The 12,940-nt window shown below is 42.8% G+C and overlaps 1 protein-coding gene across 1 annotated transcript; it reads left to right on the forward strand.

Moving 5' to 3' along the window:
• The first annotated feature begins 494 nt into the window (after positions 1 to 494).
• On the forward strand, positions 495 to 2,567 carry LOC112880970. The gene is made up of 5 exons (XM_025945693.1): positions 495 to 1,019; positions 1,104 to 1,329; positions 1,415 to 1,779; positions 2,099 to 2,437; positions 2,520 to 2,567. The coding sequence occupies exons 1-5, from the start codon at positions 510 to 512 to the stop codon at positions 2,565 to 2,567; spliced, it is 1,488 nt and encodes a 495-aa protein (XP_025801478.1). The 5' UTR covers positions 495 to 509.
• The last annotated feature ends 10,373 nt before the right edge of the window (positions 2,568 to 12,940 follow it).

Consider the following 12,940-nt stretch of genomic DNA (forward strand, 5'->3'; position numbering starts at 1 on the left):
ACCCGCCCGGAGCCCCTACCCGCGCCGCCGGCGGAGCCCCCCCCCCCCCCCGGGAGCCCCTGCCGCGCCGCTGGAGCCCCCCCCCCCCCCACCCACAGGCGCCCGCGCCCGGAGCCCCCACCCGCGCCGCCGGCGGAGCCCCCCCCTCCCCCCCGCGGGCGGAGCCCCTGCTGCGCCGCTGGAGCCCCCCCCCCCCCCCCCCCGCCGCCGGAGCCCCTGTCAGGCCCCCCGCCGGAGCCCCTGCAGCCACCCCCCCCGGAGCCCCTGCAGCCCCCCCCCCCCCCCCCCCCCCGCGTAGCTTGCTGTATTCTTTTCTGATTCAAAGCTTGCATTATCTGTGCACAATCTTGATCCTTGTCTCTGATTTTGGCAGCTCGCAGGAGAAGTTTGGAAGGCAGCGTGCACGCCTCGGAAGGTAGAATGTTATGTCTTACTGAATATATGCTTTGTGTGATTACTTGTTATGCCTTAAAAATTTATTGATTTTATCTTGTTTCTGTATAATTTAGATGGATAGGAAGCAGCAACTTTTCATTTACACAGCTGCAGCGTACACGTTACTTTCGATGATGGCCATGATTATTCAATCTAGAAAAAGAAAACGCCGTGAACCTGTAGAACCAATTACCTATGCTCCAATTGAGGAGAGGGATAGAATGAGAATTGAGTATCTGAATAATAAGATATGGAAGAATGATGTAACTTGTGTCAATATGCTTAGACTTAATAGAGCATCTTTTTTCCGATTTTGTAAGCTTTTTAGGGACCGGGGCCTTTTGCAAGACACCATACATTTGTGTGTTGAGCAGCAGGTTGCAATGTTTTTAAACACAGTAGGTCACAATATTCGAAATAGGTTAGTTGGCACCAATTTTGATAGGTCCGGTGAAACTGTTAGTCGGTATTTCAACAAAGTAATGCACGCTATTGGAGAGCTACGAAACGACTTCATTACACCACCGTCGACATCAACTCCAGCTAAAATTGCAGGAAACCCAAGATGGGATCCTTACTTTAAGGTGTGAGGCCTATCTCCCCTTTATTTTAAGGGTGGAGTTCAGATTGTAATTTCTGATATTATTTCCATTCTAATTGTATAATAGGATTGTATTGGAGCAATAGATGGCACACACGTGCGGGCCTCTGTTCCTAAACACAAGGAGGCTTCCTTTCGTGGTAGAAAGAGTTATCCTACTCAAAATGTCATGGCAGCTGTAGATTTTAATCTTCGATTCACATATGTGTTGGCCGGTTGGGAGGGGACAGCCCATGACGCTCTAGTCTTACGGGATGCTTTAGAGAGGGAAAATGGTCTTCGTGTTCCACAAGGTAAAATAAAAGTTGTGTAGCTCATTATTTTAGTTATTAAATTTAATACCTAGCCTAGCTTACATACATATCCCTTGTATGCTAGGCAAGTTCTACCTAGTTGATGCCGGATATGGAGCCAAACCTGGATTTCTGCCCCCTTTTCGTGGTGTTCGGTACCACTTGAACGAGTGGGGCAACAATCCTGTGCAAAATGAGAAGGAATTATTCAATCATAGGCACTCATCGTTGAGAGTCACTGTTGAGCGGGCATTTGGTGCGTTGAAGAGGAGATTTAAAATTCTTGATGATGCCACACCATTCTTTCCCTTCTCTACACAAGTAGAAATTGTGGTTGCTTGTTGTATTATTCACAACTGGGTTATACAAGATGGAGGTGATGACTTTATCATTGAAGCGAGTGAGGAATTGGATACCATTAATCATCATACATCTTCTCATGGACAAGCAGCAGACCATGCCTTTATGGTTAACTTCAGGCAGGAACTTGCCAATGCCATGTGGGCAGACTATCATGCAAACAATATATGATAGTTATGTATTTCTTTTAATATGCCTTCACTTTTATGGACATGTATCTTTTATTCGTATGAACATGTATCTTTTATTCGTATGAACATGTATCTTTTATTCGTATGAACATGTATTTTTATATGTGCCTTCACTTGTATGGACATGTACTTTGGCAAACTTGATGCAATATGGACATGTGCTTTGGCAAACTATCTTTCTGAATTTAATGTATTTGATGTCATGATTTATAATGTAGGGGATGGACACAGAGGCAAGCGGTGCAAAAGCTGCTAGTGGACTGTGTCAATGGACTCCAACTCAGTCCACATTTGTGCTCACCTTTCTTACTAATATTGTAGCTGATGGCACTAGGACCTCTACCGGCTTCAAGAAAGTTCATCTCAACGCTTGTGCTAAGGCTCTCAACGATCATTTTAAACTGACAAGAACAGGTGATCAAGTTAGTAATCACTTGAAGACATGGAAAAAGAAATATGTTAGAATCAACTATCTTAAGAATTTGAGAGCTGCTCTTTGGGATGAAGATGAATTCATTATCTCTCTAGATCATGACCACTACAAAGGGCATATGGCGGTACGAATTTTCACTTGCCTTTTCTATTTGATATCACTATATGCTGGATATTGTACTTAATTTCTGTTGCATTCGCTGTTAGGATCCAAAAAATAAAGCTGATGATGAATATGTGGCAGAACCAACCTGAATTATACCGGCTCAAGTACGCGAGTCCATTCCTGAGGGCTCCAACGTGCTTCAAACGGTATAATCCCTTGGCCTGTCGGGTAACGTCCCGATAAACCACCGATACACAGGATCAATAAGGTTACCTCACACGAAGGTGAGTCCAGAGATACAATCACCATCATAATTTACATTATAGGAAATTACATTACAAGAGTTTATAAAAGTAGTACAAAGTTTCAAATTTAGAGAAAACAATACAAACTGTTTATGCTATGATTTTTAGCAGCGGAAAACATACGCGATGATCTACAGCACGTCGACAAGATGGATGTCATGCTAAGCCTAGGCATGACATCATTCAGTATCATCAATGTTGGCCGAGGACGGATCCCATTCCTCGGACCAACCTTCTGGGAGAGCACAGGGCCGAGGCAAGGGAAGAGTAGGGTCTTCCAGACATTATCTGCAAAACACATAACTAGCAGGGCTGAGTATACTAATACTCAGCAAGACTTACCCGGAATTGGGTATACCTTAGCCCATAACTAGACTTATGAAAGCTTTTCAAGGCTTCTGGGTTTATTTTCAGCTGAAAAGCAATAACGAGTAGGTCCTTAATTTCAACTTTTAGCTTTCAGGTTCTAGTTGATTATCCATTCTAGGTAAGCACCTATAACTATTCAAACAGGGTAGAATCTTTAATCAAACATCATCTTGAATAATCACATAGTTGCTCTTGTTACTCTATGTGGTAAAGGGATCAAGCAGTCTCATTCATCGTGAGAGGCGGACGATTCCTGAATCGAGATTCAAACCTTGCAAGGTAAACCTAACACACACGCTTGGAACACCACAGGGTTGTTCCGAAGCAACCGTTTGCCTTTCATTCCGACTCGTGGATCAGTGCCACCACAAGCGACTGCAGGTCATACGCACTTCCAAAGTGCAGGACGTACGTCTGTAGCGCGACTACAAAACCCGTACTCCTGGTTGCCCAGCAACACATATGCCTACACGTCGAACTAAGTAACCAAAAGAATCAAATACATGTGGTGGGTGGTATGTCCACTCCTCGGGCCGATCGGTTACTAGGCTTACCGCTTACCATATTTCACGGCATGTGGCTAGTACTTTCAAACGCTTAACCACCGCTACCACACACTGCGACCTTATCAAAATTCATCAAAACAGACGGGTATCATCTTGACCATGATACCTCATAAATTCCCGTCTGTCATCCTTATAATGATAACAAGAATGTAAACATCACAATTCCTATATCGCGCGAGTGACAGGAAATCACTCGACTTCTACCGGTCCTATCAGCATAGCAGCTAGTCGGACTCAAGTTCTAGTATTCAATACATTGGTTCCTGGAACAATGCAACTAAGATTTTCAAACAACTCCTAAGAACCTAATGCATAAAGATATATAAATAATATAGGTTGCAGTGTAATAAAGTAGGGGTTATGTCCGGGGCTTGCCTTTATTGGTGGGGCTGGGGTTAATCAAGTTAATAGCGTCCGAACTTTGGTTCAGGCCTTCAGATAATCCCGCGACGAAGTTCCCGGGGTCTTCAGAATAACTTCCTTCTGGTTCCGGGATTAGTGAGTAATTTCCGTCGGCGAGAGTGGTCGAATCTATATGATATGCAAGATGGAGTTTAATGAATGCATACACTTTCATTTCAATTCACGATAAAGTTGCAATCCAAATAAAGGAACATTATATTTCAACAAACAACCTAACTACCCTGTACTGGGCAGTCCTTTATCGAGTATTAACTAAACTAACTAGTCTCGTTAGGCAACAGGGGGCCTAAACATCCATACTAACTTCATTAGGTAGCATGTTTGATTATCTAATTGGTCGGTGTATAGGTCTTGGTCTTAACCGATGAGGATGCATCCTGTTTAGCTGACTGATGTGCTTTGGTCGTGCCTAATAGAGGCGTGTCTACTGTACAATCTTATTGATCTAGGGTTGTGTACTTTGGTCTGGGTAGCCGATTGACAGGTGCACTGGTTTTCTAATTGATCGATGAAAACATCGATCACTTTAGTAGAGGGATGTTTCCTAAAGCGGTTGTGTCCTAGCTAATCTGTGTGAGCATCGGCGTACTTAACTGATCGCGTGCGTATCAGCATAGCGAATCCATGCTTTTAGCAAAACTAGTCGATCAGTGATTTGACCTTCTAGCCGATTTAGTGTAACGGCACATTCGCCGATTTATACATCGGGTAGAATTAGTCGAGTGATGTATCGGCATAGCTAGCTAACTAATGTGAGTAACTAGCCGATGGTGTATTAATAGACTAGTCGAACTATGTATCCGTACGGTCTGTGTCTCAGTGTACTCAGCTGATTGGTGGATCAGCTGTGTAGCCGGTTTCCATCCTTAAGGTTTTCCTATATCTACTGGGGTATATCAGCTATGTAGCTGATTGTCCTACTCTGCACTGGCTGTGCCTAATTGAGATATGCTTAAGTGTTATCCTAGGTAATTAGATGTGGTTACATCGGCTGGATTACGTCAACACAACAATTGAGTGCCGTACAGCTGATGGGGTTATCTAAGTTAAATCTATTTCAAGAATTAGGTGTAACAGAACACTAATATTAAACTAGGTTGGTAAGACCATAAGTGCGGAATTAGACTAAAGAGAATGTGGTTGAGGGTATGTAACTGGTAAGTATATAGCCGATCTTTCAGCCGATAAATCGGCTGATAACAGTGTGTGGATAAGGATGGGAAAACTAAGGATTGACCGGCCATATTTGACCGCTATGGGAAACAACTGAAATCAGCTTGGATTAGCCTAAAGCAAGAATCCTAAGATCTAGCGTGAAAACTTAGATAAATCGGTTATTTAACAAAGGTTCACACCTAGCCGATTCACACTTTAATTCGACAGAGTACCTAGTCGATAGGTGTGGCCATCGGCTAGCCATAATCTACAGAGCATCGGCATCGGCTGCCGATTGTGTGCGTATTGGCTATTTCAGAAGGCTGTCTACAGTGTTGATCGGATCTGGCCGATCTGGTGTGAATCGGCTGTCAGCCGATTATCAGGTGCTGAACCGGCTGCGTTCAACCGATTGGTCGATTTGACATCGGTGGTACTGTGCCGGTGTATTTATCAGTTGCTTTTAGCTGATAATGTGGGCATCGTCGGATCTAGTCCGTGAGTGCATCGGCTCTTGCCAAAATGTGTTAAGACATCAACTAGTTTTCCGATTTGGGTTTTCTATATCGGCTACATCGTGCCGATTAAATGCTTGAAGTGTTAACTTAAACAACTATTTGTGTACAACAGCTCGACTACTTTTCGGCAAGATTAGCCGATAGGTATGTAGTCGATAAGTGTATTCTAAAGGTATGTGATCGATAAAAGCCGGGATGTGCTGATCGGGATATGCCGATTGGGGGTATAGCCGATCGGAAGGTGCCGATCAGGTGTAGTCGATCGGAGTGTGCCGATCGGATGTGTTGATCTGGGTGTGCTGATTGAGGGGTGCCGATTAGGCATGTGCCAATTTGGGTTATAGCTTACAGAAAAGGTCCTAGCAAGATTAAAATCTACAAACAAACATTTCATCAATACAACACAAAGGCACTTAAATTCCATAGCTAAAAAGCAGGAAAAGACTTGAAGATTTTTTTTTATTATTTTTTTTTACACAAGGCTAAACACGAGGTACACAAGCTATATTTCAAAAAATTAGCTGCAATCCAAAAGGTTAACACTCAAGAACTCATGGTACAAAAAGGAAACTTAAGCTCTGAATCATTTACATTCAATTCATGATTATAGCATTGATTTAATTGAAAATAGGAATTAAAATATTTCAAGTTTAAAATTAAATTCAAATTGGAATGTGAAGCTTGGATAATTAGGGTTATAAAGTTTTGAAAATTTAAACACAAATCAATTGTATACTTAGAAGATTTTAACCAAAAGATCTAATTAGATAGACTTTACTGAATAGACTAGACTTAGCTAATTCTACTATTAAACAAATTGAATTACTCAACTTAAAAGAATTTAAATTACAAAACAAACTTAGGTTTGAAAATTCTATATCAATTCATACTTAATCTATAGGGATTGCATACCCAAAAATCAGGGTCAACAAAGCTAACATGCAGAAGCTATGGTTATCACACGCTCTTATCTTAGATTTAACATAGATTCAAAACTATTTGATTTCATAACAAACTCATTTAATAGAAGTTGTAGAGCTTAAAATCTAGTTTCTAACACAACAGGTTTTGCAATTTTTGGAATTTCCTACTGTTTCCTATTGAATTTACAAGTTAACAGCGCTTCTCACATGAAATAACAAACATTCTTACATATAGGTCCTCAAACTCTACTGTTCCTATAGGTCTAGACTTTGCAGAAAACACCCTGAACTTGTCTTAATTGCTGCACAAGGTCCCTCACCTGCAAACAGAGCAGAGGAGGCGCTTGGGGAGGTCGGTCCCGGTGGAAGCAAGCCATGCCGGCAGCCGGGGAGCTCGAGCGGCACACCAGGAGTCCGTTTGAAGGGTCAGAAGGTGAGGAGGAAGGCCAACAGGAGGTTCTTGTCGGTGGGGGAAAAACTCAGAGGAGCAAGCAGCTCCGGCCGTGCGCACGCCTAGCTGCCACGCCGGCGCCTGCTCGCCTGAGCGCCTGCGCCCCGCGTGCCCCGCGCCAGCGACGCCTGCCGCCTGCTCCCGCTCTGCGCTTCCGCCTGCGCTCGCCCGCACCTAGGCCCGCCAGCTGCGCGTCCCCCGCCGGGAGCTGCGCCGCCTGGCGCTCCACGCGCTCCCTCCTCCTGGGCCGCCCCCGCGCGCGCTTGGGCCGCGCGTCTGCGCCCACGCCGGGCCGCCGCTCCTCCCGCGGCCGGCTGCCCGAGCCCGCGCGCTCGCTCCTCCGCATGACGCCAGCCGCCGGCTCCTGCTGCCGCGCGCCCCACCAGAACCGCGCCTGGGCCGCTCGCCGCCTGGGCCCGCCTCCAGCCGCGCGCTACGCCTGCGCGCTAACGCGGCCGCGCGCTCTCGTCCCGCTGCTCGGTCCCTGGACTGCTGGATCCCGAGCGCCTGTGAGGAGAAGGGATTCAACGGAAAGAAGAACAGAGGGAGGAAAAGAGCTATTTGGATGCTGCTGCCGGTGGGAAAAGAGGAAGGGAGGCAGAAGAAGTACACAGCGCGGGGAGAAGATAGAGGAGCAGCACAGTTAGACGCGTGTACTTGTTTGCAGCAGGAGGTGGCGACGGGGGTCGGCACAGCGGTGGGTTGCAGAGCAGGAACAGAGCAGCGCCAGAGGAGGAAGAAAAAGGGATTTCCCAAGGACTGGTTTGTAAATTTAGAAATCTTCAGGGACCTTTTGGTAAAAACAAATTTAACTACTGTTCTAGGGCTCAAACATAAATGTGACCAAAATGAAAGTTGTACAACTTTTCGAGCTCTACAACTTTGTTTTAGGGTTTGAACTTCAAAACTCAAAATATAAAGTTTTATTTTAAGACTTGGACTAAATTTGAATTTTATAAAATCTTTGTCATTGTTAGTGTAAATTACATATAACATTGGGCCTTTTTGCAAGATGCTATGTAAGTCATGATTGCTTATATTATTACCTTTTTACTTCTAGTAATTTTGGAAAGTTACTTTTGTAAATCACCTATTTTGCATAAAAGGACTTGTTCTTTTATAAAATTACATAAATACCCTTATTATAACCATTTTACCCAAAATTTTTACACACTTCAACACACGCATTTCCAATGAAACTTTTGGATAAATATATATATATTTTTTTACAAGACATAAAATAAGAAAAATATATTTCATTTATTTTGAAATTACCTCCGATTCAAATATATTTTACAGAAACAACCCTAGGTTTTTCTATAATTACAAAAATACCCATTTACTTGTACTTTAAATTTTCAAAAGTTTCACATAACACACACAAGCTTTATACAATCAAACACTTATTTCACACTAACAAATATATGTCTAACTTACAAGCACATAAACTGTCACAGCCTTCCCCCCTAAAAAGAATCTCGTCCCGAGATTCGGACGAAAGACTCTTAAGGGAAGAGAAGCAAATCACCCATTAAATGCGGCAGGAAACAAACACACCAGAGAAGTAAAAGTCGTTGGAGTATGATGAGATAAGTGTAACAAGAGCATGGATAGATCGTATACGGATGAGTTTGACAAGAGAAGAGAGAGAAAGGTGATCAAGTTCTCATAAAATTGAGATCGCATTCATGAGGATGATAAATGTTGGTGATATTCTTTACAAAACTAATGGATAGCAATTGAGGATTGTACAAGAGATGGATAAATGATAGTTGGAACATTTCTGCTCAGAGTTTATTATCTGAATAAGTTGAATAATGTTGATTGCAAAACATGCCTATTTATACTGATGCAATCAAGGAATAATGATAAAATGCTCCATTCAGAATGCAATGCTCGATATATAACCATGAACATGATGCACTGCTGAGATGTATGATTGAAATAATGGTGCAACATGAGAATGAAAGATTCCATGCACGATCAAGATGATGCATATGACACAATGTAATTACCATGATGCTGACCAAATGATGCATACACTATGATGCAATGATGATGATACTTGCAATGTATGCACGTATGAAATGCATGAAGTATGATGCATACTGCTATCATGAGTTGATGATGCACACGACTCGCACCCTGCAACCGTTCTCTTGTAACTAACACCTGGGTAGTCCTATATCCTTAAGCGAGGATCAAAAGTTAGGACACTAGTAAGGTTGCATAAGAAGAGATTGCAGTGGGGTTGCGTCACATATACCTAGTCACCAGTGCGCTCCTAATGGCTCAATCATATGGCTGCAGCACACATGAGGCCTTAGGTTCCGACACGGCAACATGATCATGTGATTAAACACCACCACAAAAGAGGAATAGCAACCCTATAGTGCCAACAGCAGGAAGACAGGTCTTAAGAAGCCGAAGACAACCTAAAGCTGTACAAGAGGCACACTCGTTAGTTAGTCTACAGGCTTTCGATGATGATGCAACACCATGCATTGACCAAAATGGTATATGTCATGATGCATGACTTTTTTTTTTGCCAGGAGAATTGTTTGCAAAAAGCAATTATTGTCATACATCTTTTTAATTTATCCAAAATCATCTGAGCAAAAATCGAAGGTGCAACTTTCAGATGTTGTAACCAGAATAGACAACAAGATATGGTACAACATCGAGAGAGGACAGATGATTCACTAAATAATGGATCCAAGGGTTTGCTGACAACTATCAAGATTTAACCCTTAAGGAAAAGCAAGATCAAGGGTTTGATTTAGTTGTCAAGCTAAGATCGGTGATAGGGTTCAAACATAACCCAATCCACTTGATTCACAAAAGACTTCCTTAACTCTAAGATAGCCTAACAGATTACATTGGCTCCTACAACACAAAGTCTAGGCGGACATTCAGATACAAGCAACATATTTCAGTACATCAACGTAACAAACAAGGCAATCAGGTCAATCCATGATGTCATGATATATGCACGTTCTACACGTCCTCACAAACAAAAATAACTGCCTAGTAATCTTGGTCTTACATGGTTAAGTACGGTGGCACAATATAAATACGTCTCTCCCTGTAATATCTAGTCGATAATCCTAACCGTTCAGAACCTATCGAATCGTGGTTAGCATTCCTGCAGAAAACACAATAGGTATATACTGAACCTTTCATGCCAGCATGTCATGAAAGCGTCCACAATCATTACTGTTCACTATAGAAACAGTATCTGTACAATTACCGCCGTACAGACAACGTTAACATACGTCGTCGAAACAACGTATTCACGGGGGTACCGCAAAATGCGGGGGTATGAACTGCGATCGCCATACCCTGCGCTGAACCATATACTCCCAATATAATCAACCGAGGTTGGTATATTGGCAGCATCTCAAGTAGGCCACTACTTGAGAAACAGCGTTCGGTTCGCATCACCGACAGGAAGGCCAAGCTCCCTCAGTTGGCTGAGGATCCTTACCTTCTTACCTCACCATCGAAGATGTCGTTGCAAAAAGTAAAATTGGGTTGTGCATGAATTTAAGTTTTGACAGAAAAGTAATGCTGGTAGTTAGGATTATATATATATTATAGCCACCTCTAATTCCCATAATAACATTACCCTAGGGCTTACGTACTATACATAATCCTTAACGAATCCAACGTAGTTTTGCCAAATACTTTGTTGGTCAATCTTTTATACTGAAAATATTTTTAAGGTAAAATGTATCTCCAGAGTAACCTTATAGCTCTGATACCAGCTGTGGCAGAACCAACCTGAATTATACCGGCTCAAGTACGCGAGTCCATTCCTGAGGGCTCCAACGTGCTTCAAACGGTATAATCCCTTGGCCTGTCGGGTAACGTCCCGATAAACCACCGATACACAGGATCAATAAGGTTACCTCACACGAAGGTGAGTCCAGAGATACAATCACCATCATAATTTACATTATAGGAAATTACATTACAAGAGTTTATAAAAGTAGTACAAAGTTTCAAATTTAGAGAAAACAATACAAACTGTTTATGCTATGATTTTTAGCAGCGGAAAACATACGCGATGATCTACAGCACGTCGACAAGATGGATGTCATGCTAAGCCTAGGCATGACATCATTCAGTATCATCAATGTTGGCCGAGGACGGATCCCATTCCTCGGACCAACCTTCTGGGAGAGCACAGGGCCGAGGCAAGGGAAGAGTAGGGTCTTCCAGACATTATCTGCAAAACACATAACTAGCAGGGCTGAGTATACTAATACTCAGCAAGATTTACCCGGAATTGGGTATACCTTAGCCCATAACTAGACTTATGAAAGCTTTTCAAGGCTTCTGGGTTTATTTTCAGCTGAAAAGCAATAACGAGTAGGTCCTTAATTTCAACTTTTAGCTTTCAGGTTCTAGTTGATTATCCATTCTAGGTAAGCACCTATAACTATTCAAACAGGGTAGAATCTTTAATCAAACATCATCTTGAATAATCACATAGTTGCTCTTGTTACTCTATGTGGTAAAGGGATCAAGCAGTCTCATTCATCGTGAGAGGCGGATGATTCCTGAATCGAGATTCAAACCTTGCAAGGTAAACCTAACACACACGCTTGGAACACCACAGGGTTGTTCCGAAGCAACCGTTTGCCTTTCATTCCGACTCGTGGATCAGTGCCACCACAAGCGACTGCAGGTCATACGCACTTCCAAAGTGCAGGACGTACGTCTGTAGCGCGACTACAAAACCCGTACTCCTGGTTGCCCAGCAACACATATGCCTACACGTCGAACTAAGTAACCAAAAGAAGCAAATACATGTGGTGGGTGGTATGTCCACTCCTCGGGCCGATTGGTTACTAGGCTTACCGCTTACCATATTTCACGGCATGTGGCTAGTACTTTCAAACGCTTAACCACCGCTACCACACACTGCGACCTTATCAAAATTCATCAAAACAGACGGGTATCATCTTGACCATGATACCTCATAAATTCCCGTCTGTCATCCTTATAATGATAACAAGAATGTAAACATCACAATTCCTATATCGCGCGAGTGACAGGAAATCACTCGACTTCTACCGGTCCTATCAGCATAGCAGCTAGTCGGACTCAAGTTCTAGTATTCAATACATTGGTTCCTGGAACAATGCAACTAAGATTTTCAAACAACTCCTAAGAACCTAATGCATAAAGATATATAAATAATATAGGTTGCAGTGTAATAAAGTAGGGGTTATGTCCGGGGCTTGCCTTTATTGGTGGGGCTGGGGTTAATCAAGTTAATAGCGTCCGAACTTTGGTTCAGGCCTTCAGATAATCCCGCGACGAAGTTCCCGGGGTCTTCAGAATAACTTCCTTCTGGTTCCGGGATTAGTGAGTAATTTCCGTCGGCGAGAGTGGTCGAATCTATATGATATGCAAGATGGAGTTTAATGAATGCATACACTTTCATTTCAATTCACGATAAAGTTGCAATCCAAATAAAGGAACATTATATTTCAACAAACAACCTAACTACCCTGTACTGGGCAGTCCTTTATCGAGTATTAACTAAACTAACTAGTCTCGTTAGGCAACAGGGGGCCTAAACATCCATACTAACTTCATTAGGTAGCATGTTTGATTATCTAATTGGTTGGTGTATAGGTCTTGGTCTTAACCGATGAGGATGCATCCTGTTTAGCTGACTGATGTGCTTTGGTCGTGCCTAATAGAGGCGTGTCTACTGTACAATCTTATTGATCTAGGGTTGTGTACTTTGGTCTGGGTAGCCGATTGACAGGTGCACTGGTTTTCTAATTGATCGATG

Source organism: Panicum hallii, chromosome 2 (genome assembly GCF_002211085.1).
Source record: "Panicum hallii strain FIL2 chromosome 2, PHallii_v3.1, whole genome shotgun sequence".
Lineage (NCBI taxonomy): Eukaryota > Viridiplantae > Streptophyta > Magnoliopsida > Poales > Poaceae > Panicum > Panicum hallii.

What these genes read in the sequence shown, in the direction of transcription:
- LOC112880970 (XM_025945693.1), top strand. Translation starts at nt 510, where the DNA reads ATGGATAGGAAGCAGCAACTTTTCATTTACACAGCTGCAGCGTACACG. An exon ending in GATGGGATCCTTACTTTAAG is followed by an intron (nt 1,020 to 1,103) that starts GTGTGAGGCCTA and finishes ATTGTATAATAG; the next exon opens with GATTGTATTGGAGCAATAGA. An exon ending in TGGTCTTCGTGTTCCACAAG is followed by an intron (nt 1,330 to 1,414) that starts GTAAAATAAAAG and finishes CTTGTATGCTAG; the next exon opens with GCAAGTTCTACCTAGTTGAT.